Raw genomic sequence first — 24,769 nt, 5'->3', positions numbered from 1 at the left:
ACCGCACAGTCTGTTCAGCCAACACTTAAACCCACCAAGACTGTTCCTTCTACCTCTCACAAGCATCCTGCATTTAAGGAGCTTCCGTATCAAGGGATCTGGCCAGGAAGAGAACATCAGATTCTGAGATCAGAGTAAAGTTAGAACCAGACCTACAGACCTTTTCTCAAGAGCCATGGACATCGCCACTGAGAGCACCTTCTATCGTAACCACTAGTTCAATGCAAAATGGCCTGCAGGTCTACTCTGGCTTATCTCTAGTATCTTACAGGAAGCTAGGGAATCTGTTTCAAGAAGCTATTCCCATGAGACAGAACAAATTTTGAGGAGCCTCTCCAATACAGACTGCTTCATTCTCCAACTTCCAATATTCAAAGGGCTGCTATCTCTCCTCCAGGAGCCCACAGTGGACCCGCAGAGAATCTCCACCTCACTGCATGGTTCCTCTGAAGATGAGTCCGCCATTGTCTCCACAACAGATTCCAGCTATAATCAAAGGCCTTTTTTCTTCACTGCATCCCCAGGTGCAGCTTCCATTGTTCAATTTTCCGGTACCAGACATAGAACGAGAGGAACCAGGACCATCGTTCCCCTCCTAGGGAAGACAGCCTCTCAGCTCAGTGTTGTGACAGGGCTCCCAGATATTAGTGAGGTATCCCAGTATTCCACCTTCACTTCACTCAAATAGATCCCTGCCCTTGTTCCCATCATCTTCGATAGGCTCACCGTATGATGAGCCACAACAACCTCCGAAACACAGGTTTATTTATTTTTATTTATGAAAACAATTTATATTCTGCATATATTGGATACCCATGCTAAGCGGATAACAACATAATTTAAAACAATACAATAAATATTATAAAATAAGACAATGCAAAAAGTCATTCAAAATAACATAATCTTAACAATTACATTTTGTCTTTCCCTGGATGAATGCAGTTACTTTTGAACAAACAGGCTTTAAGTTGCTTACGAAAGATCTTAGCCAATCTGGAAGGCTATTCTACATCGATGGACCAGTAATATTAAATACCCTTTTTCTTGTTTCAACTAAGTATGGAATCAAGACTGTGGAAACCTTTAATAGAAATTTACCCTGAGAACAGAATTTTTAAGGAGATATGTACCAACTCGTGAATTATAACAGGTAGGATGGGCCTTCTGACTAACAGGCCGATACAGTACCGTGCGCTCTGGAGTGCACTGTTAACCTGCCCTTGGATGCGCGTTTTCCCTTACCCCTTATTCGGTAAGGGGAGGAAAACGCGCGTCCAACCCGAGGCACCTAATAGCGCCCTCAACATGCAAATGCATGTTGATGGCCCTATTAGGTATGCCCGCGGGATACAGTAAGTAAAATGTGCAGCCAAGCCACAAATTTTACTTTCAGAAATTAGCGCCTACCCAGAGGTAGGCGCTAGTTTCTTCCGGCACAGGGAAAGTGCACAGAAAAGCAGTAAAAACTACTTTTCTGTGCACCCTCCGACTTAATATCATGGTGATTAAGTTGGAGGTCCCGAAGAGTAATAAACGTTAAAAAAGAAAAAAAAAATTTTAAATGGGCCGGCGGCTGTCGGGCCGAAAACCGGATGCTCAATTTTGCTGGCGTCCGGTTTCCGAGCCCGTGGCTGTCAGCGGGCTCGAGAACAGACGCTGGCAAAATTGAGCGTCAGCTGTCAAACCAGCTAACAGCCGCCGCTCTGGGCTAAAAGGAGGCGCTATGGACGCGCTAGTGTCCCCAGCGCCTCCTTTTGCCCGTTTCTACCGCACCACCTAATTTGAATACTGAATCGCGCGCACCGGCAAGTGGCTGGTGCGCGCGCCGGGAGAGTGGGTGTTCGTCCGCTCTCCCGCGGACTTTACTGAATCGGCCTGTAAGTTTGAATACGAGCATTGTCAGTTTAAAATCAATATGTTTTCTCACAGGCAGCCAGTGAAGATCAAGCAGTAATGGGGACTCATGGTCCCATCTGTGGCCACCACTAATTAACCGGGCAAATACATTTTGCAGCATTTGTAAAGGCTGAGTTGTAGCAGCAGGCAACCCAATATAGAACGCATTAAATAGTCGAGAATGGTGATTACAAAAGCTTGAATGATTGTCCGAAAATCATTTTTATCCAAAACAAACCTATAATGTCTCAACAGCTGCAGTTTATAAAATCCCATCTGTAACACATGATGTAATTGGGGCCAAAGAGTTAATTGAAAATCCAAGCAAAAAAAGCCAGAGCATGAACCACTGGTTGAAAAGAGATCTTTATTTATAATGGTAAATAAAGCTGTTTTCGTAAGAACTGAGAATCTTTTGAAAAGCAGATAAGTTTGGTCTTATCGACATTGAATTTTCAATGATTTTCAGACATCCAAGCACCTACAACATGGAGGATATCAGTAAACAGACTCCGTGTAGAAGATAGAGTGTAACCGGAAAATACATCTGAATGTTGTCTGCATACATACAAAACAATATAGAATGTTGATCTAGCAAAAAAACACGGCAACATATAGACATTAAATAAAGTTGAGGACAATATGGATCCTTGTGGCACTCCAGTTGGAATGGTAAACCAATCTGAAATAATGCCATTTACATCGACCTTTTGGGTATGTGAGCATAAAATTGATTCAAACCATTTATAAACTGTTCCTTCCACTCCAGGTTACTTCAGACAATTTAAAAGAATACGTTTGGAGACTGTCAAAAGTTGAGGACACATCCTTGTTATACTTTTGCTTAATTGTTAAGAACTTTGATTTTAATGATTTTATTTTTGTAATCTCTTAGCCTCAGGTACAAAAATGTTAGATTGTAAGCCCTTTTAGGGGATAGTGAATTACCTATTGTACCTTATTGTAAACCGATGTGATATCTCTTTTTGAAATGAACATCGGTATATAAAAACCGTAAATAAATAAATAAATAAATAAATAAATAAAAATGCATTTATTACTGCTCTTCCATGATCAAATTCATTTAACAAAAAGCTCCTAACAGAAACTAATAAGGTTTCACTGCTGTGTTTAACCTGAACCCTCCCTGGTGTGGGTGAAGGATATTATTATCTTTCAGGAAAGTGGTAAATTGAACATGAACAATTTTTTTCTAAAATTTTACCCAATGTGCACAGATTTTGAAATAGGTTGATAGCTGAAGGGAGAATCTTTATCTGGTTTTCCACATTTTAAAATTGATCGCAATATGGTCCTTTTTAAAGTTGATGGAACACAACCCTCAGTCAATGAATGATTAAAGCAATAAGAGTGTCTCTAAGAAAATGCAGAACCAACGTGGGGATGGGTCTAAGGAACAAAAGGAGTTTTTGGCTTGAGATATAAGATTCACTAACTCCTGCTTGCCAACCACTTCAAATGTATCCCATAAAGGAACATCTACAGTGTTAAGATGAGAATTCTCTTGAACAGCATTTTCACAATCATGTGCCTCACTCCATGGACTAGTAGTATGAAAATTTGAGCTCAATAACTGAGCTTTATCAATAAAATAGGAACCATATTCTTCAGCAGAACACTGATTTAAGCAATAAGAATTCTTTGGACCGCCATAGATTCTTTTTACTAGACTAAACAATTAATGTGGACGATTTAAGGGTTTTTGAAGTCAGGAACGCATCATCAAACAATTGCTTATAGTTGTTCCTAGCATGAGAATTGCAGAAGAGAGGAATCAGATCAATGTTTATGCCATTTCCTTTCATATTTCCTCATAATACCTACAGTACCTGAATGTAAATCAATGTGATATCTCAGATCGAATGTCAGTATATAAAAAATAATAAAACAATAAGCAGTTTACTGAGGACCAAGGTCTGGTCAAACCAGGATACTCTTTTATGGGCTCGTATGAGACATTTACGTCTAATGGGGCAGCTTTGTCATTTATCTCATGTAGTATTAAGTGGAAGGAATTGGCTAGTTGAGATGGAATGAATCACTATTGAGCTTGCTCTTAGCTCCATTTAAACTGAAATAGGCCAGATTTACTAGACCTCTAGAGAAAGGAGATTTGTTCCTTTGAGCATTTGTTAATGATCTCCGTGAAGTAAACAAAATTGAAAGTAATCAAATAGTGATCAGACTTCCGCCGGAGGTCTTGACATGCTCTAAATTTGTGGAAAAGATGAGTGGGACCTTAAAGGTGGAGGTTCGTAAGATTTGGGATCTTAAAAATTCTTGACATTCCTTCAGAACAAACAGCACTACCTTCCCATACGGTATTGCTGAAGTCCTGGGAGTCCCCACGATCCAACCTGCCAGTGGCTAGAAAGCTGGATCTAAAATTCCGATTGAAAAAATCCCAGTGCTATGGGATGGTCCAGCTCCCACATACTTTCGATAGTGGTTGAATCAGCCATGAAAAAAGCAAAAAAGTCTAAGCTTCATTTACAGCACTCAACCGGGCAAAGACAACAGAATTTTGGACAACTTTGGGCGAAAGGTGTTTCCCTAAGTTCAATGTTAACATCTTGCATTGAGCAACACCAGTTCTATATGGTACAGTACATCAATGAATGTCTTCAACAGTTGAAGCCCTTTGTCCAGTCAGAGGCAGGTGAGCAAATATCACCACAACAGCTTCAGGATTTAGAGGAAGGTTTAAGACATCTCCCGCATTCTGTGTATGAGACATTTGAGACTATATCATGCATGTCTGCATCTTCCATTGCTGCTTGATGCGTAGTGTGGCTCAGGGCCAGCACAATCAGAGAGGACATGCATGAAAAGCTTGCCAACCTCCCCTGCTTAGGAGACAGTCTTTTTGGCAACAAGCTCAGGAAGACGGTAGCTCAGATTAAAGAGCAAAATTGTAGTCCCCGACGCTACCAAAAGACTAGATACCTACATTTATTTATTTATTTAAAATCTTTTCTATACTGCCGTTACGTTATTTGCCATCACAGTGGTTTACAAAAAGGCACATATAGTAGTGTTAAATAATTAAAATAGTTAAACGTTATAGAAGTGCCAATAATAATCCGGTTACAGAGAATTCTAATATAAAGACTATTTGATGAATGACTATTTGATGATACATGTCCTTTTAATACAGTGAGATTGTTAAAAAAAATAATAAATATATATATATATAATAGCGAATAAGCATATAGTAAACTAATTGCTGAGAGCTGGTCTTATGATGCCTGTTTTTATTTACTTTTACTTTCTCTGTTTTCTTTATAAAAAGCCTGTTTGAAAAGCCAGGTTTTTAGACTTCCTTTAAATAGTTTGAAATTTCTCTGCAATCTTATCTCAAGGTATTGAATTCCACAAGATGGGTCCTGCTAAGGACAGTGCTCGCTCCCTGACTTGGGTCAGTTGTGCTGTCTTAACAGATGGAATAGGCGATATTACTCACAGTACAAAAAAAACATATTTCCAGAGGAAATTATACAAGCAATACAGCCAATACCGCCCTCCCACGTATCAGCAACCTCTCTTCCAGCAATCTCAGCTGCCTCAGAGCGGACAGCAGTGTGAATAAAGAACATAGAAGCAACAGCAGCAGTCGACTCCAGAGAGCAAGGTTTTTGAAGACCTGCAGGCCACAGTCAACCCTTCCAGTCTGGGACAGGCTGTCCATCCACTACACAGAGTGGTCCCAGATAACTTCTTTCCACTGGGTATTGAACATAACCCGATTTGGATACCAGCTGGATTTTATTGCGTCCATGAATCTCCCTCCTATAGCCCAGCCTACACGGGACCTCTCTCACCTTCCCCGCTTACTTCTGGAAGCAAACAAGCTGCTGACATAGAATGCCACCCAGCATGTTCCACCAGCTTACATTCACAAGGAATTCTATTCCCAATACTTCCTCATTCCAAAACCTCCATCCTCTCAACAAAACACTCAGGAGGGAAAAATTCAAAATGTCTAAAGTCCATACTGCCATTTATACAACCGAACGACTGGATGTGCTTACTTGACTGTCATGTTGGCAGTACCTTTGCTTCCAGATAAGAGCTGAGTACTACTAGTACAAAGTGCTCCCATTCGGACTCTGCTTTGCTGAGGGAGTCTTTACAAAGTGCTTGGTGGTGGCTGGGCCCACCTTCACTGGAAAGGACTAAGATCTTCCCTTATTTTGACAACTGGCTAACAGTGTCGCCAGGAGAAGCAGCCCTACAGCGGGACCGTCTCACCACAATACAATGCCTAGAATCATTAGGCTTCCTCATCAATTACGAGAAATCAGTGCTCAATCTGACTCGAACAATACAGTTCATTGGAGCAACAATAGATTTCATATGCACAAGAGCTTTTCTGTCCAGAAACAGCAACGCTTGCTACTTCTTACTCTATAACTCAGTTGCCATACCAGAGCAACGGTACGCAAACTTCTAGTCCTCCTAGGTCATATGTCGGCAGCCATTCATGTAATGTCGCTCACCCGGCGGGCGGATGCAAAGATTGCAATGGGACCTAAAAGCTCAATGGTCGCAAAGGCACCAACCAATGTCTACCAAGATAATTCTAACAGACTCCATGAAACAGGACATAACTTGGTAGCTCAAGCCAAAGGTGTTGAAGGAGGGAGCACCCTTAAGACCACTCCCTCACCAATTCTCATGACCAATGCTTCCACCCACGTTTGAGGGCACACCTGCTTTAGTATCAGTCACAGGGACAGTGGTCAACCCAAGAGTCCACTTACCAAATCAAACTGTTAGAGCTATTCACAATGCACTAATAGTGTTTGAGCGTTTCCTATAGGAGAAGGTGTTGATGATCCATACAATCAAGTCACCATGTTTTATATAAACAAGCAAAGAGGTTCGGGCTCCTTAGTCCTTTGCAAGGACACCAAGTGGAAAACCAAGTGTTTGTGCGTCAAGCGACCTACCTGCCCAGTATAGAAAATATAAAAGCAGACAAATTCAGCAGAGTATTTCACCCCCATGAATGGAGGTGAAGAAAATCATAAGATGCATTCCTATCAAGGTCAGCAGATCATCTGTATGCCATTCCACTCATTACATGGACTGTACAGAAGTGCATACAGGACAGGGTGGACATGATTCTCATAGCACCAGCTTAGCCAAAACAGTCGTGGTATGCGTATCTTGTACAACCCTCAGTTGATCCACCAAAGCTTTTGGAGAATTCCCCAAATCTACAGACTCAGAAAGACGGGATGCTCCTCCACCCATTCTTTCCCTCACTCCACCTGATGGCATGGAGGTTGAGCGTGAAGTCCTAGCACTGTTACTACTTCAGTGACACATACTGAACATCCTCCTCTCGTCACGGAAGCCTTCCACTTGCCGCAACTATTCTTTGAAATGGAAACGTTATGCAGACTGGTGTAAAGCATACTCAAGTAACAGTTTCGATTGCTCTCCTGAGCTCATGCTAGACTATTTATATGATGTGTCCCAAACAGGTCCGCAGGTATTGTCAGTAAGGGTTCATCTAAGCGCTATTGCAGCTTATCACCACAATCTGAAATCCTTCCATTGCAACTCACCCGTTGATTTCTTGATTCATGAATGGCTTGCTTCACCTACATCCTCCAATACAAAAACCTCTGAAAGCTTGGGACAATAACATAGTTCTGATGTCCCTGATGGCAGACCCATTTGTGCTAATGCAAACAGCACCACTGAAATATCTTTCATGGAAGGTTCTATTCCTGGTAGCAGTCACTTCTGCAAGAAGAGTTAGTGAGCTACAAGTCTTAGTAAACACTCCTCCCGTATCTACACTTCTTCCATGACAAACCACAAACACAATTGAGATTCTTACCGAAAGTAGTAACCACATTTCACCTCAATGAAACAATCTCCCTACCAATTTTCTTTCCAAAGCCACATAAAAACAAAAGAGAAAAGAAACTGCACACCTTGGATTGCAAACAGGCCCTTGCTTATTATAAAAAAAAAAAAAAAAAAAGACACAAGGTCATAGACGAGCCCAACAATTGTTTGTCTCCTGCAACCCCAATAAACTACTTGTGGTATCCAGAAGAACTCTATCTAATTGAATAACAAATTGTATTCAATACTGCTATGCAAAGACCCCCTGCCTCTGTCGGCAATGGTCAAAACCAATCAAGTAAAATCCACAGCTTCATCCTTAGCATATGTGAAAAATGTGCTCATTGCTGATATTTGCAAAGCTGCAACCTGGTCATTAGTTCACACCTTCACGGCTCACTATTGCCAAGACAAGCTATCGGCATCAGACAACGCAGTGGGCAAAGCGGTGTTGAGTTCTGTGGGAGACCACTAGAGACAAATAAGAAAAAGAGAAGCATATGCACAGCAACCCTTAGGTTGGGATTCCTCAAGACAGCATAGCTAATTCAGCCTGTTTATCAACGGGGAAAAAAAAGCAAATTTGCCTACTCTAAATGGTGTTTTCCATAGATAGCAAGAAGAATTAGCCATGCATACCTGCCTGCCTCCCTGCTAGAAATCTCTGATAACTGAGGATTCCAGAATGATGTGATCGCGTGGAAACTGCCGCGCATAAGCAGAGCATCACAGCTTTGCTACTTTGACAGGGTTCCGGACTGTGTGCCATCACCCAAAACAGCATGGTTAATTCTTCCTGCTATCTATGGGAAATACTGCCTTTTTTTTTTTTTTTTTTAAATCGAGTGCTCTGAGGATAACTTTCAAAACTGCTCATGTCTGCCTACTGCTACTGTATTTTATAACCATCGCAGAAAAGCTTATAAAACAAATACATATGTGTGCAAAAATGCTCATTTATGTCTAAACCATGAACTGCTCAATTTCGGACTTATCTAGATAAATGCTTATTTCTCCGGCTAAGTAATGGCATGTAACCAGAAAAGTCTGAAAAGTGCTACTTAGATGGCTATGTAGGCTTGCTGCTATTTAGCTAGATAAATAGGAATATACCTGGATAAGTGCCAATGCTTATCCGTATAAGTTCAAATTTCTCTAACTAGCGAGAAAGGAACTACTGCCGAGTAAATTGGAAATCACCTGAATAAGTGTGTGCAACTCATATTCGCATTTTTATACTTCCAATTTTACAAGGATACGAGTATAGATTTTTATTGTATTTGATGCTTTTGCCTCCTATAAGTCTGCTTTTACAGTCAAATCAGGGATGATATAACATGCATGCGGCATGTTTACAATCACTTATACCAGATATTGAGCAGAAGTAAATATATGCAAGTAAAAGATGTAAGTGCATCACTTTGACAGGTTTTAAAAATAGCAACTTATGTGAGAAAATGTTGGCCCTATCCCTGATTGCCCCTTTCTTACATGCACAGAGTTGCTCGCCGACCTCAGTTTACACATGTAAGTTGCAGTTTTGAAAGTAGCATGCATTCACGTGTGTGCTATTTCATACACCAGTGCTCATTTTTATGTGCACATTGTTTGAAAATTCACCTGTAAATCTTCTTGCAGCGCTCATTCCATGGCTTTTTAATGTTGCGTGAGTTTTATTGCATAGGCCCCAGTACTGTGCTTCGTGTTCAATAAGTTAGAGATAGCTGATTTGCAGTCAGCCTAAACGAATCCATTTTACATTAAAATGCTAATTTAGTTAGAAGGTGTTTAGTGTCTTCTCTGATATGTTTTATACCCATTTTCATTGTTTTACCCCTTTGTGCTTGTTTTGCATTCAGGATCATTTCACTTCGCCAGATGAGTATGACGACCCTGCTGTCTTGTATGAAGCCATCATGTCTCATGAACAGAACCTGGTTATCGCACATGAAGGAGATCCAGCTTGGAGAAGTGCTGTGCTCTCCAACTCTCCTTCCTTGCTTGCCCTCCGCCATGTGATGGATGAAGGGACCAATGAATATAAAATCATTATGTTAAATAAGCGCTATCTCAGCTTTCGTGTCATCAAGGTAAGACCTTGTTGGTCACTAGGATGGGGGTTTTAAAAAGTCTTGAGCTGCTTAACATCTGGCTGTTTGCATTCCACCTCAATCTGTCTATGTATATGCATGCATTACAGCCAATATGCTGACATGCATATCTGGTCATAAAAAAAATTCAGCATGCTTATTTTTTTTCTCTACAGCAGATTCCATCCTGTATCAGGGATACGCTTTTCCTTGTGCTGTCAAACACCCAAAACTGTAGAAAAACTTATTGCCTGTTTGTATAAGATTGATTAAGGAAAAATAAATTGAAACTTGCCAAAGAACACAGATTTTTTGAATTGAAAAGCAGCTGTTCTACAAGGAGTGGATTTAAAAATTGGGACCCAAGCACTTAAGTCTTGGGATGCTTTTAGATTCCTCTTTTTCTTTTTTTTTGTGACTTGACAAATTGCATCTAACTAAGAGCTCCTTTAGAACATAAGAGCATGCCATACTGGGTCAGACCAAGGGTCCCTCAAGCCCAGCATCCTGTTTCCAACAGTGGCCAATCCAGGCCATAAGAACCTGGCAAGTACAGGTTTCTTCGGGTACTTGTTGGGTACTTTCTTTATCATTGGTGGTGAATTTGGCATATACACCCCTTTTTACTCCAGATAGTCTGCCCTGTAGCACTTGCTCACTTGGACTACTTATTCACTTGACAAAGACTTGCCACTGAGAAGCATTCAGAAATTGACTCGTCTAAAATTCATCAGCCTGCATTATCTTTGGTGGCAATTTTTTTTTTTTTTTTTTTTTAAAGACCATATTACTTCAATGTTAGAAAAGCTCCACTGCCTTCCAGGGAAGTTCAGAGCTAAGTTTAAGATGTTAACTTGTAAAGCCCTGAATGATATCCATCCCCTCTGTCTTAGAAGAGGTTGATAAATTATGAACCTACTCGGGCTCTAAGATCGGCAGGCGAGAGCCCCGCCTTGTACTAAGGAAATGGTTATTCATTTATGCCACCTTTAATGTGTGAAATATGCTGCCCTGTTTACAAGCCTCTTGGCTTTTAGAAAAGCTGTAAAAGCATGGCTATTTCTGACAGCATTTAGGAGTCTCTAAGTGCTAGGAATGTTCTGAAAGTGTTTTCTGCTGTCTAAGGTTGTGCTGAATATGATTTATTTAATATTTTGTTCTTATAACTGATCTTTATTTGATTGGTTATTTTGTCTTGGTTGAATTGTAACTTGCTTTGAGCTAACATTGGAAAAACAGGATACAAATTAAATAAAAATAAACAGGTGATTACTCTCAGATTTAGCTGGTGTAGGTAGATGTGAATGTATTTCATCCACCCCGTTATTTTGATTCCTGTGATGTATTCAGCTATACTTTTGTTTCTGGCTGTTTTTATTAATATTAGCGTAAGGGCCCATCCACAATGACGGGAGGGCAAAACACCATATAGATGCATGCGTCCACTCCCCTGACCACCTCCAGCCCCCAGGACCATCCCTTTTCCTTGTTGTGGAGAGACAAGTACTTGCCGCGGGTGGGGGAGGGGGATGAAGTACGCATGCTACTTTTACCTGCAGGAATGCCGGTCAGTGTCCAGAGGTAAGGTTTATACACGTGCACACGCAAAACACGTTTTAATTGCATTTCTTTAGTCACAATTTCTGAAGGACAGTTTTGGATGGGATGGCAGTATTCCCTAAAGAAATCAAATCAATCATTAAGTGGCCCAGAAATGCAGCACAGATATGCTTTTTTTGTGTGTGACGGACAGTGACCAAACACAAATCTAACAAATTACATGTAGGAAGTTGATGTTTGCAACAGGAATTCCTTTACTGTGAGTCATGGAAGACTGGTAGATGGGTGATGAGTTACTTATTTATTTGAGTGTTTTATATTCTGTCGTTACATGTGCGAATCACTAGTCCCCAACGATGTACAGGGTTGCCAGTCACACAACATAGGATGAATTACAAAGGTAGGCAGCAACGCAGGTGAACAAGGAGAAACATTCTAGGACTAAGGATGCACTTCAAAGGCGAGCACATAAAAGCCCATAACAGCAATCGTAGCTGTATTAAAGGGGGGTGGGATGAGGGGAGGGGACTAATGATCGGGACAAATTTTGGTTAACTGGGTCAAGGTGAATTGGAAGTATCAATCAGGCAGCATGCATTAGTGAATATCCAGGTTTTCAGGACTTTCTTAAATTTCTTATTGTCGGTTATTGCACGAAGATTCCGTGGCAGTTAAAGCTTTGGTGGGGGAGTCTGAGTACAATCAGAGCAGCAAGGTGGATTTGCAGCACCACGTTTATAACATTACATCTGTGAGGAGCACTATACTTTGATTTAGATCATGAAGTTCTTTTATGGTGGTTTCTCCGGGTTTTGTTTTGGGGTTTTTTTAAAGCTGTTAGTGGGACCAAATGTAAAAGTTTAGGAGCTCCTGACTCATATGGCGGTCATTGCGCTAGCCCATAAAGGAAAGCGCTCAGAACTTTGTAGTTAAGAAAAGTGAAGGGGTCGATTCACTCCTACTCCTTTTGGGCTCTGGAGGTCAGATAGCAACTGAGTATATTTGGGAGGTATACAGGATGGGGAAAACTAGTGATTTGGCACAGCTCAAGAAAATTAAATTTGGGGCGTGCAGTAGGCAGGGCCACCATAGATGTTAACACCCTCTGGACTGGTCCCATAAGGGGTTATTCACCTCCATGCTTATTTCCTTTTTATTGGCGGACCTAAACTAAAAAGCTAATATATTTGCTGCAGGTTAGGTCTGCACAGCTTCTTCCCTCACCTCTCATCATTTTTCTATGGAGCAGGTGCACATGTTGCAGAACATTGGATCGACCGCTGAGAAAGCAAGTTTGACTTCTTGCCCTGAGATCACACTGACTTTATATTGTGCTCATGCTCCATGCTCGTCCTCTGCCCAGTTACAGAAGCTGCTAAAGTCAGCAGAGCAAGTTTGTATAATCCAAAAACACATAACGAGCCTCACATGTGTTGTAAGGAAGTCGCTAAAGCAGTACATGTGAGACAACGAGGCAGCCTTAAAAATACAAATTCACAGAAAGGGGCTGGGTAGAACTTCTCAGAGGCATTATTTGAACTCTGATACCATTATTTTTATGCATCTCTGGCGGCGAATACATTTTTTGCCTGAGACCCATGTGGGGAATGAATTGACCCCCTAAACTGCTAATTAATATTTAGACAACTGCATTATAAGCACTGTCTGAGGTGCTTTATACATAGATGGCACAAGTTTGAAGAGCAAAATCAAAATGCTGAAAAGAAATCAAAATGATTAGAATTTACCACTGTGGGGAAAAATATGCTAATAGTGATGTCCTTAAAGAAAAAGTGAAATCCAAATGAGGCATGAAGGGAGCACAAACTTGACATGCACAGTAGAATAAAACTCTGGTTATCAAAAAAACTGTGATACATTTATAGAATGTCTCACAAGCTGATTCTTGCAATGCTTTATTTCGAGGTTGGGTTTTGTCAATAACAGTGCAATTACCCAGCATCCATGGCTCATTTGCATGTTCTTAGTGCATTTTGGAGCTGTTGGCTTTGCTCCCACTGAAACCTCTAGACTTGCTGTGCTGAATTTATTGCCCAGCGTGTCATGGGGGCTTGGCTCACACACACTGACATCAGCGTATGGTACCAGCAGCATCGGAAAGCAAATCCCTGTTTTAAGTATGAAACATGGGTATTAAGTATAGGATAAAGTAAGTGCGAAACATCACAAGTAAGGTAAGAGGCCTTCCTGCCTATCATGCTATTCCACCTCAATACACTGCTCCCGGGGGAGGAGAGTCTTAAAGGAGAAATAGCAGCGAAGGTGACAGCTCCAGCCACAGCAGCTGCTCCGAGGGGGCCTTGGAGAGAAAGAGTGTCTTTCTCTGTCCTTGGTACGTCCAGCATGATTCTGGTAGGGCAGGAAGGAGGTGGGTCAGTCAGCAATTGGAAGGAGGTTCTCCCCTTGCTGCTGTTTGCTGCTCCACCACCAGCATTTTGTACAATCACACGTACATGATACTGCACAGTTAGTAAAACAGCAGTGGTGGATCAATGCAGAAACCCTTTCTAATGTTATTCAAAGGTAATTTTAGCACCTGTTCCTGTTTTAACTGAAGAATGGTCCTGTTCTCTTTTTCTGTCTGATTTCAGATTACTATTACTCCATAAAATTGCTATGTAAAAGATCCTGTTTTTGAAAGAAACTTTCTGCTTGCTAATTTTCAGTGTTGTCCCTTACCATTAGATAAATATCACTATGTGCATGTACAGCACCAGCTCAGATCATTTTGGCAACCTCTGATACTTCGTTTTAATGCCCGAAAATTTGCTGTACCTCAGTTCTTTTTGTCTGCGTTGTTTGCTTCCTGTTTCTTCTGGCTCGTAACTTGTGCCTCTTGCATGGACATGGTCCTTGTTTTCCTCTGCAGGTGAATAAAGAATGTGTGCGCGGCTTATGGGCAGGCCAACAGCAGGAGCTGGTTTTCCTGCGAAATCGCAACCCAGAGCGAGGAAGCATCCAGAATGCCAAACAGGCTTTGAGAAATATGATCAACTCCTCGTGTGACCAGCCCATTGGATACCCCATCTATGTCTCACCACTTATGACCTCTTACTCGGATAGCCACGAACAGCTCAAAGATATTCTTGGGGGACCCATAAGTTTGGGAAATATCAGAAACTTTGTAGTGTCTACATGGCACAGGTAAGCAGTTACCACACCAATATTTTCAAGGTAGAGATCATGAAAATGGACTATTTAAGAGGAGAGATAATTCCTTGACTGAATGTTCTGCAGTAATGAAGGGGGACCCATGTTTGAGTCTTAATTGTTTCACAGAGTCTGTGTGCTCAGCCTCTGTAGTAAGGCAGAGTAATTGCCCTACAGGGGAGATCCATACTGGCCTTAGGATGATACTAAAGAGGTTTATTCTTGGGGGACAAAAAATGCATTTTTTGGCCAGCGAGGGGCAACTTGGTTGCCCTCTACTGTGATCCCATGGAGGAGAATATATTAAAAAAAAAAAGAGTTGGACAGATTATAAATTAAGCATTAATACAGCTGACTTGTTAGCTATCAGTAAATAAGACAAGTTTGTAAAGGTTCTGAGGATTTCCAAAGCACAACCTAGCTTACTTTGTGCTGAAGTTGTGAAGATGCCTCTGTTTTCTGATATCCTATGCACATTTTTGTTTACCATCTTACAGGAAATGCATTGCCTAATTTGTAAAATTGCAATATTCACCAACCAGAGTAATGGGGTGTTTTTATTTATATTTGGTTTGGGAATTTTTTTAAAGTGTAGATGTCAGAGCATCCCCCTACAGGTCTATGGCATGAAATCCTAAACTTTGAAAGACTTGATTGATGCCAACAAGTGTGAGCTGAATTAATTTCATATTTTTGCATAGGAAGGATACAGAGGAGTCACCATTGTGAGATGAGTGAAAAAGTTGTCATCTCAAGCCCCGCCTTTAATCACAGATGGCCATTTCTACCTGGTTTTCCTGGGTTCATCCACTTGTGACCAGCAATTATGATCCAATAAATCCTGGGAAGTGGATACCCAAATTAGAAGACAGTGATATTGGATCACAATTTGGCCATTTTCTTGAATTTTTTTGTATGTAAATCAACAAGCAAGAAATTTGCATTGCTTTGATTCTGCAAGGGCAGGCTTGGTTGGGTTGCAGCCTCTTTTCCTGGCCTTAATTTTCCTGGCAATGTCCTGTCCTGCATAATCTTTGCAAACTAAAAGAAAAAGTTTGTCCTTAATCTTTGGTTACTTCCCTGTTACTGTGAACTAATATAGCCATCTGTATTTTACGATCAGACTGAGAAAAGGCTGTGGAGCCGGCTGCAACAGTGGTGGAAATATTGAAGATTCAGATGTTGGAGGTGGAGCCTCATGTACGAGTAACAATGCAACAGCAACCAATGAGTCTCAAAGCAGCAGCATGTCACAAGGAGGCCCTGGAATCACGGTCCAGGGCCCTGGGGTAGGACTCCAGCCACCTCTTACATCTCACCCTTCCACACTAGGTAAAGCCAGCCATCTGTACACCTGCATAGACATTAGGCAGACCAGATCTGCATGGGTGCCAAAAGGTTTTCATTTCTCCTTTCATATCGTAATTTCTCAACATGAAGTGTATGGATGATGAGTTTTCAGTGACACAGCTGTTGCCCTTCCATGTTCCTCAGATTAATGCTCCTAATAGTATGATTTCTTATAGAGCTTATTACCATATTCTAAAGGTTTCTGAGTGTAGAATCAACATAAATGTGTTAGAGTGGCATGTACACATGTATATGCTATTTTGAAAATGTGAGTTCATGCACGCATGTTAGAGGAAAAAGGGGGCATTTTAGAGCAGAGTTCAGGAAATAAACGCATAAGTTTGTAAGTGGCATACGTGCATTCGTCACCCAACTTGTCCATACACTTTTACACTTGCTAATTGTCGTGGAAGTGAAATTGCACTTCTCTTTTGTCTGCAGTTTTTGGGTGGGGGGTCTGGGTTAAGTGGTCAGGATGACGAACTGGTGGAGGCGTCAATGAACTTGGTGACTGCAAATACACCCACAAGTGTTTTCAGGAGCGGAGTGCATACATTCTTTATAAAAGTCATGCCTCTGCATGTAGCACAGGGTTATTATGTGCCCATATTACAATTGTTGTGCATGTAAAATATATGCATGTACTTCTATAAAATGGGAGGAGAAGGTATGCATTTTCCAGCATTATAAATATGTACAAGTACAGCAAAATGTGTACTTTCGGGGCAGAAATATGTGGTATTTTATAAACTGCAGCTTCCACCACACAGCTTGTAAAATGCTAGCATAAACGTCTACATGCCCACTTATGCGCACATTTGTTGATTTGCACAGAAAATCTAAAATTGGGCTCCCTAAGCTTAAGACACATCTCAGAGGAACGTCTCACATGTGCTAGATGCAAGGCCTCTAAATTTATTGGACCATCACCACCTGTATTGCCAGTAGCTGAATTTCCTAAGGGTCCTTTCATCCTTCCTTATGAGTCCTCTATTAATTGGAAATTTTGTGTTGACCAGTATCATCAATTAAAATGTTTACCTATAAGATTAGATGTTTTTGGATATATGATACATATGTATAGGTGGCTAGAGAGAGCTTTATGCAGTTTATGGCATTGTTCATATGGTTTGCATCAAACTGCTGTTGACCAGACCAATATGTTTCCCAATGTAATAAAGTAACATGGGAGATGGCAGATAAAGACCAAATTGATCCATCTGGTATATCCAGTCGAGATTGTTTGGGTGAACATACAAGATCCTAAATGCAACCCAACACCAACACCCCCCCCCCCCCCCCCCCCCCCCCCTTTACCGATCACTGCCGTTCTGTTTCAAGGATGCCAAATATCTGTGAAGTGTGAGCCTGCACACATCTGTCAGCCCATTTGAGTCCTTATCTTTAACTTTGTTTCTTACAAGACAAATACTTAATCAAACACCCAGGCCCCCTTCCATGTCTTATTAGCAAGAATGATTAACTTTTAACTATAAATATGAAACACCTAATTGTGTGCACATTGTGGTAACTTTGTGCCTCACACACTTTTATTTATTTATGTCCATTAATTCTAATTGTGATTTATGTGCTTGGGATGTTCTTAGATTTATGAAAAAGCAATACTTCTGATACAGAAACATGAGAATCAATCTAATTTCTAATCCACATAACTGGCAATATGCAAATCAGCTGCATGTCTGGGCAACACCAGAAAGCTCCTCTCTTGAAGAATAATGAAAAAAATGTGTGATCTGCTCTTGTTAATAGAAATTCTAGTAATTTATAGAGAAGTGGTCTGTTTTGATACTGAAATAGTTATCTTTTTTAGGCACGAGTCACAGTTCCCACTCTGTACAATCAAGTCTCATCAGGCATTCCCCAGCTCGTGCATCAGTAGCCAGCCAGTCTTCTTATTGCTACAACAGCCGCCATTCTTCCCTCCGCACGTCCGCCACCGGCTTTGTGCCATGCCGACGCTCCTCCACCAGCCAGATATCTCTTCGCAATCTCCCCACCTCCATTCAGTCGCGCCTATCCATGGTGAATCAGACTGACCCCACTGGCCAGTCCGTCATCGTTGGCATGCAGCACGGCCTGCCTTCCTCCAGCAGTTCCAGCCAGAGCATCCCAGCCTGCAAACGGCATACCTTGGTAGGCTTTCTGGGGACAGAAGGAGGAAGTAATGTCAGTGACGTACAATCGGGAGGTAATTCAAGCCCTACAAACCACACACAAGCCAAAAAGGAAGACGTGGTTTATAGAGTACAGGTGAGTTGGATAGTGTAACTCTTCTTGTAGACAAATTTATTTCATTTATTTTTAGATCACACCTTGTCATTGGTAGCTCAAAGCGAGTGACATGCAGGTACCGTAGGCAACAGTGTGTGAAGTGATGTGCTCATGGTCACAAGGAGCGCTGGTGAGATTTGAACCCTGGTTTCTCTGGTTCTCAACCTGCTGCTCTAACTACTCGCCCACTTGCATAATTGCAGGTAGATGACCATAAGCACCTCTCCTCAGCCCCAAAAACCTTGCACATATACTCATCAGCGTAATTACTAGATATGGTTACTTTAGTTTTATTAACTTCTCATAGGGAAACCGCTGTGTTTTGTTTAGCAGGTTGAAGAGACCTAGAAATTTGGATACTCTTACCTTTGACAGACATAGGTGGGCGGAGGCTGGATAGCCAGCGGCCACCCAGTAACGTGCGCGCCACCCCTCGCAGGGAGTCGGCCCGCACCGAGAAGAGAAAGGGAGAGAGAGGGCGGAGGATAGAGCGTCATCAGAGGGCGCCCACGGCGCCAACTGATGACGCAACGGGCCCCCTTAAAAGGACAAGGGCGAGTAGCAGCCGCCCTTTTACACGCTAGCCAGCCAAGCGACCGAACGGAGGTACTTGGAGGGCTAGCACACCGGAACGGGAAAGCCGAAGGCGGAGCGGCAGCAGGATAGCAGGAGAGGCGAGCAGAGACAACTCGACCGCAAGTATTAAAAAAAAAAAAAAAAAAACGGGCGATGTAGATGAAGGGGGCGATTCGAGACCGGCGGCCGCGTGCAGCGGCTCCGGCTCTGCCGGCGGTCGCGCGGGAGGGGGGCCCGGCAGGCGAGGGGGGGGGGGGCCTCCGTGCTGCGGCCCGGGAGCGGGTGGCCCTGCCGCAGAGGCAGCGATGCGCTAGAGTCGAAAGGGGGATGGTGGCGAGGGCCGCTCCGACTGACCTACAGCCATGTGCTTGCGCCACCCCGTTGCCTCCAGAGGCAGACTCGAGTCGAGGGGGGGAGCGTGGTGCGAGCAGCACCTGACTAGCCGCTGCAACGCGGTTACGCCTTCGCTCCGGCTCAGAACACCTTCGGGATTCGAGCGGGGGATGTCTATGTTATTTGTTTTTCCGGCCGGGGAAAGCAATATTGTAAAGTTGCACAGTGATAGGTAGGATGGTTGCTGCCGGGGCAAGTTGGTCATGATTTGGATTGCACCGCGCGGGGGCCGAGGAGGAAGGCGCAGGGCAGATCTGGGGCTGCAGAGCGGAAGGCCACGAGGAGAGTGGGGAGCGCTGCTAGATTGGTTACAGAAAGCAAGTCAGTCACCACATGGGCACCAGGCCCGAGGACCAGCGGGGGGGGGGTGCCGTGGGGAGGCAAAGGGGGGGAAGCCACGTGGTGGGCAGGCAGAAAGGGACAGCAAAAAATGGGTGATAGGTCGCCGCGAGGTATGTACAAAAAAAAAAAAAAGGGGAGAAAAGGGCAAAAGAGGGAACAGGGGAATCAAGCACGGGCGTAGCGGCACATCGGGTTATGGCACCACCCATAATTCCCTGGGGGCGTGTCAGCGGCGGAACGCAAAAAAAAAAAAACAAAACGCGAACAAATGGACAATTAAATAATTAAATAATTCAATAAATAATATTGCACGCCCATTGGGGTACAACTGTGGGGAAGAATGGCACAGGGGATAGAGCAGAGGGAGTCGAGGAGTTCGCGGGGAACCCGAAACATCAGGGGAGAAGAAACGAGAGGACGGGCTATTAAGGGTCGGGCTATTAAAGGACGTCCAGTCAAAAAAAAAAAAAAAAAAAAAAAAAGTTTAAGTCAGGGAGGGATATGATTGTTAATAACCGAGATTAAGACGGTGCACAAAAAGAGAGCCTTGCCGGTTCAGGAAAGAACTGACGGACCATGCATTAATTACGAATTAATTCCTTATTAGATTCCTAGGAGCAGTATGCCACCCCGCAAAGCGGCAGGAGCGGCACAGAGAGCCAAGAAGGCGGGGCAAACACAAAGGATAACAAGATCCAAGGCACTAGAGGAATGCAAAAACAAAGGCAAAGAAAACAAAGAACCGTCAAAGCAACAAAAAGCCCGCGGCAGGAAGAGGTCAAGAGGAGAGCGCGGACGAACCCAAAAAGCAGGCAAGAGGGCACCAACCAACGAAAGAATCGAGATGAGCGAACAAGAGACCAGCGAGGCTCCAGGCGAAGGAGGAACAGCAGGGCAAGTCACGAGCGAAACAGAAGAAGGCCCCCGCGGAGAGACGAATCGCATGATTGAGCCCGCGACGAGTCAGCCGAGACCCAGAGATCGCTCTCCACATTACGGATACTGGAGGGACGAACCAGGGCTGCGCAACACAGAGGGATACGCCAGATACCACGACAGCGAACATCAGTGGCGAAATCAATATGAAGACGAATACCAAGCAGGTCCCCCCTGGCAAAGACGAGGAAGCACAGACAGGTACCATAGGGGAAGCCCTAGATGGTACAATAGAGAAAGGCGCGGATGGGAAGAACGGCATTACCATCCATATGGAGAACAGACAGGGTGGTTGCAGGATGTACAGCAGCGAGGAAGACATTACGAACAGAATTTTCGCCTAGCCGAGGAGGATAGGACAGAATACAATCAGAGATGTGTACAATCCCAAGACAGCAAAGCCAGGCAAGGGCCACCCCCGGGATATGCAAACAGCCGAGGGAGAGACCGACAAGATACAGAAGAAACAGCTAGACGAGGAACGGATAGAGCCAGCAAGGAGAGAACGCAACGAGGGTCGCAGAGCAGCGAGCAGAACAACGAAGAACAGCCTTCGACAAGTCAAGCCATACAACAAACAGGCGAGCATCATAGTATGGGTGAGTGCTTGAACAAAGAAGGGGGACCGGGGCTCGGCATAGGGCTTTCGGGGGCGCAGGATGGCGCAGGGGCAGGAAAAAAGAGGCAAAAAACAAAGCGCAAGCGTAGAGCTAGTTCCAGCACTAGCAGCTCCTCCAGCTCCGCTAGCTCGTCATCCTCGGAGTCAGACAGCGAACAACAAGGACTCCAGACAGGAAAAAACAAGGAGTCAAGGGGCCCGCCCGCGCTTACCACGTTATCAGAGCTCTGGGAAGACGTGCCCAAGCGTTTAAGAAGAAAAATACAAAAAAAGAAGTATATCGACATATTCAGTATACTGTTAGGAAGACGGAAAGCCGAGGGGAGAAGGAAACATGCGGAAGGAAAACACACCAAAGAAAAGGAGAGGAAAATCCCAAAGACAATAGTTAACTGGATGACAGCATTCCTATACATGGCCAGCGTGGTAGGACAGAAGGACCAGTCCCAATACGGACCGATGCTAGCATACGCAGTCAATATCATGAAAGCATATCAACAACACGGAGGCTGGTCATGGTTGAATTATGACGAGCAGTTCCGAGATAAAATGGAAGAAAACCGTCATATGACATGGGGAACACAGGACGTCAGCTTGTGGATTCAACATATGACTTGCAAACCGTACGAACAGGCGACGAAATTCAGGAACGCGCAAAGGTCTTCCCCTTATAGATACTCAAGGCAGGCGGCTGGCAATGCGCAAGACAACACTTGCTGGCGATACAACAAATCAACGTGTACATTTCAAGACTGCAAATTCAGACATGTTTGCACCATTTGCGCAGCGCCGCACCCAATGATAAAATGTAACAAAAAACCAGCGACAGGGAGTAATGCTAAAGCATGAGAAAGCAAAATTTGAAAAAGCACAGTCTCCAATACGGCTAGAAGCCTTAGAGAAATGGCTCGAGTCATACCCAAACAAGGAGAAAGCAAACAAAATATGGAAAGGGTTCAAGGACGGGTTCGTGATACCATTCCAGGGGCAAATTCAGGAGACAAAAATCAGCAACTCGCCTTCGGCAAATAAACACGAAGATATTGTCCATCAGAAGCTAAAGACGGAAATAGAACTAGGAAGAATAGCAGGCCCATTCGAAAAACCGTATGTTCTTATCACCATTAGCGGTCTTATCACCATTAGCGGTCTTATCACCATTAGCGGTCATCCCTAAGAAAGAAAAAGGAAAATTCCGCCTCATTCTAAACCTGTCGTCCCCACCGGGACAATCAGTGAACGACCACTTGCCGCAAGAGGATTGCTCGGTGCAATACGCATCTTTCGATACAGCACTGGCGCTGCTGAGATCCTGCGGAAGAGGAGCGCGGATGGCAAAAGCAGACATAGAATCCGCTTTTAGATTACTTCCCGTTCACCCAGACAGTTTCCCGCTTCTAGGATTTACTTTTAATAACCAATTCTTCTTCGACAAGTGCATGCCCATGGGATGCTCGATTTCATGCGCGTATTTCGAGCTCTTCAGCACCTTCTTACATTGGGTAGTAGCAAAGAAAGCGGAGTCACATAACATCATACATTACTTGGACGATTTTTTATTCGTGGGTCCCAAAGACTCCAACACATGCAGTAAATTACTAGACGATTTCCAGGCAGTGGCAGCGGAGCTGGGCGTGCCGCTGGCCAGCAACAAGACCGAAGGCCCAGCAACAACAATATCCTTTTTAGGAATAGAGCTAGATTCCAAGCAAATGACAGCAAGGCTTCCAGAAGACAAGGTAGATAAGCTGCGCAACTTGATACAGCAAACGGGAACATCAAGGAAGATAACACTTCAAGCAGCGCAAACAATTCTAGGAACGCTTAATTTCGCCTGCCGAGTGATACCCATGGGCAGAGCTTTTATGAGAAGACTGGCAGCTGCGACGGTGGGGATAAAGAGACCGCATCATTATCTGCGGATATCCAAAGAAATTAGGGATGACTTCAGAATATGGAATGACTTCCTAGACAATTACAACGGCATTTCAGTCATTCAGGACCCCCCGATGTCTAACCAAGACCTAAACATACAAACTGACGCATCAGGCGGTTGGGGTTTCGGCGCGATATGCCAAGGGGCATGGTGCGCGGAACCTTGGCCGAAAGAATGGAAAGAGAAGGGCCTGACAAAGAATATCACCTTCCTGGAGCTCTTCCCAATATGGGTCACGCTAGTACTGTGGAGCGACAAACTCAGGGACCGACATATAATTTTCTGGTGCGACAACCAGGCAGTCGTTCACGTATTGAACGCCCAATCCGCAAAATGCGGGATGGTGGTCAACCTATTGAGGGAGATAGTGTTAGAGGCGCTGCGCAACAACGTCACCACACGAGCTAGACATGTCCCGGGGGCGTTAAACGGCGCGGCAGACGCGCTATCCCGTGCTAAATGGCATTTATTTCGCAAGCAGGTACCGACGGCAGATGTGACAGCAACGACTATGCCGGAGCGATTATGGCTAATTGGCCTGCAATAGCAAGGGACCTGCTTCAGAGGTCGGTCGCACCATCAACATGGAACTCGTATAGCCGAAGTTTCGACGCAGTTACCAGCTTTCTCCGAAAGAACGGGTGGACACAGGGACCCGCTAAGGACGAGTTATTAAACAGGTTCATCGTACAAGAGAAGGAAAGCGGACGATCCCGGAACGCGGTCATCAAGCGCCTGGCGGGAGCAGCATTCTTCTTCAAAGCGCTAGGATGGGGAGACCCCACGAAATCATTCCTAGCGAAGAAAATGTTGACAGGATGGGCAAGACAGATAGGAACAAAAACGGATGACAGGTATCCCATCACACACCACAGGCTGAATGAGCTCTGGGTATCCTTAGAAAAAATTTGCACATCGGAATTCGAGACCAAATTATTCAGGTTCGCTTTTTCCCTGGCATTTTATGGAGCCCTACGAGTCAGCGAATTGGTGGCCCGCAACAAAAAGGACGAAGGGACGAATGGTTTGTTGCTAAAGAACGTCTCGTGCACAACCGAGACCCTACACATAAAGATCACTAGATCAAAGACAGATCAGCAAGGGAGAGGAGCCACGCTAAGGCTCAATCGAGTTACAGGTTGCAATACCTGCCCAATATTTAATGCCAGAGAATACCTAGCTATCAGACCAACGGGCCAAGAGCACCTGCTCATACATCAAGACGGCTTACCGCTGACAAAATTCCAACTGATAGCGGTACTAAAAGCAGCAGCAAACAAATTGGACTGGAACACTGGGAAGTTCAGCTCGCACTCGTTCCGAATAGGGGCGGCTACAAGTGCAGCGCAGGCCGGTCTAGACAAAGACACAATAAAGAAGATAGGAAGATGGAGATCTAACGCCGTGGACACCTACGTACGGCTGGACAAGGTGGCGGCTGGTCGAGGGTGCATTTAAGCAAAAATTAACCAAAATTATTCATTCTATCTTACAGAGCAACAGAAGGCGCGACAGACAGCTTGGATTATAGGTCACTCGTATGTAAGATGGGCGACCAAGAGAGCAAGCGAACGACCATATGGACAGCACCTGGGACTGGCACCACAAGGGTGGATGGTTACTTGGATAGGAAAACCCGGCATGCGCTGGGAACAATTATTGCCCTTGTTACGGCGCCTGAGGGAAGAGAAGGCGGCTCCAGAAGTAATAATAATACACCTG

At 43.8% G+C, this 24,769-nt stretch overlaps 1 protein-coding gene across 9 annotated transcripts in view; it reads left to right on the top strand.

The window, feature by feature from the left end:
• The window catches only part of PCNX1 (pecanex 1), a 380,420-nt gene that overhangs the window by 265,450 nt on the left and 90,201 nt on the right, over positions 1-24,769 (top strand). For all 9 annotated transcript variants that reach the window (XR_003856303.1, XM_029598749.1, XM_029598753.1 and 6 more), the window contains 4 exons: positions 9,642-9,872; positions 14,323-14,597; positions 15,727-15,935; positions 17,785-18,224. Coding sequence is in view for 8 of the 9 variants with exons in the window: in XM_029598749.1 (XP_029454609.1) it covers positions 9,642-9,872; positions 14,323-14,597; positions 15,727-15,935; positions 17,785-18,224 (1,155 nt within the window). In the remaining variant the exon portion in view is untranslated. The remainder of the gene's footprint in view (positions 1-9,641; positions 9,873-14,322; positions 14,598-15,726; positions 15,936-17,784; positions 18,225-24,769) is intronic.

The sequence above is a fragment of the Rhinatrema bivittatum genome, chromosome 4, assembly GCF_901001135.1.
Source record: "Rhinatrema bivittatum chromosome 4, aRhiBiv1.1, whole genome shotgun sequence".
Classification (NCBI taxonomy): domain Eukaryota; kingdom Metazoa; phylum Chordata; class Amphibia; order Gymnophiona; family Rhinatrematidae; genus Rhinatrema; species Rhinatrema bivittatum.
Note: the sequence above shows the minus strand (reverse complement) of the source record. Positions and strands in the feature narration are given on the sequence as shown.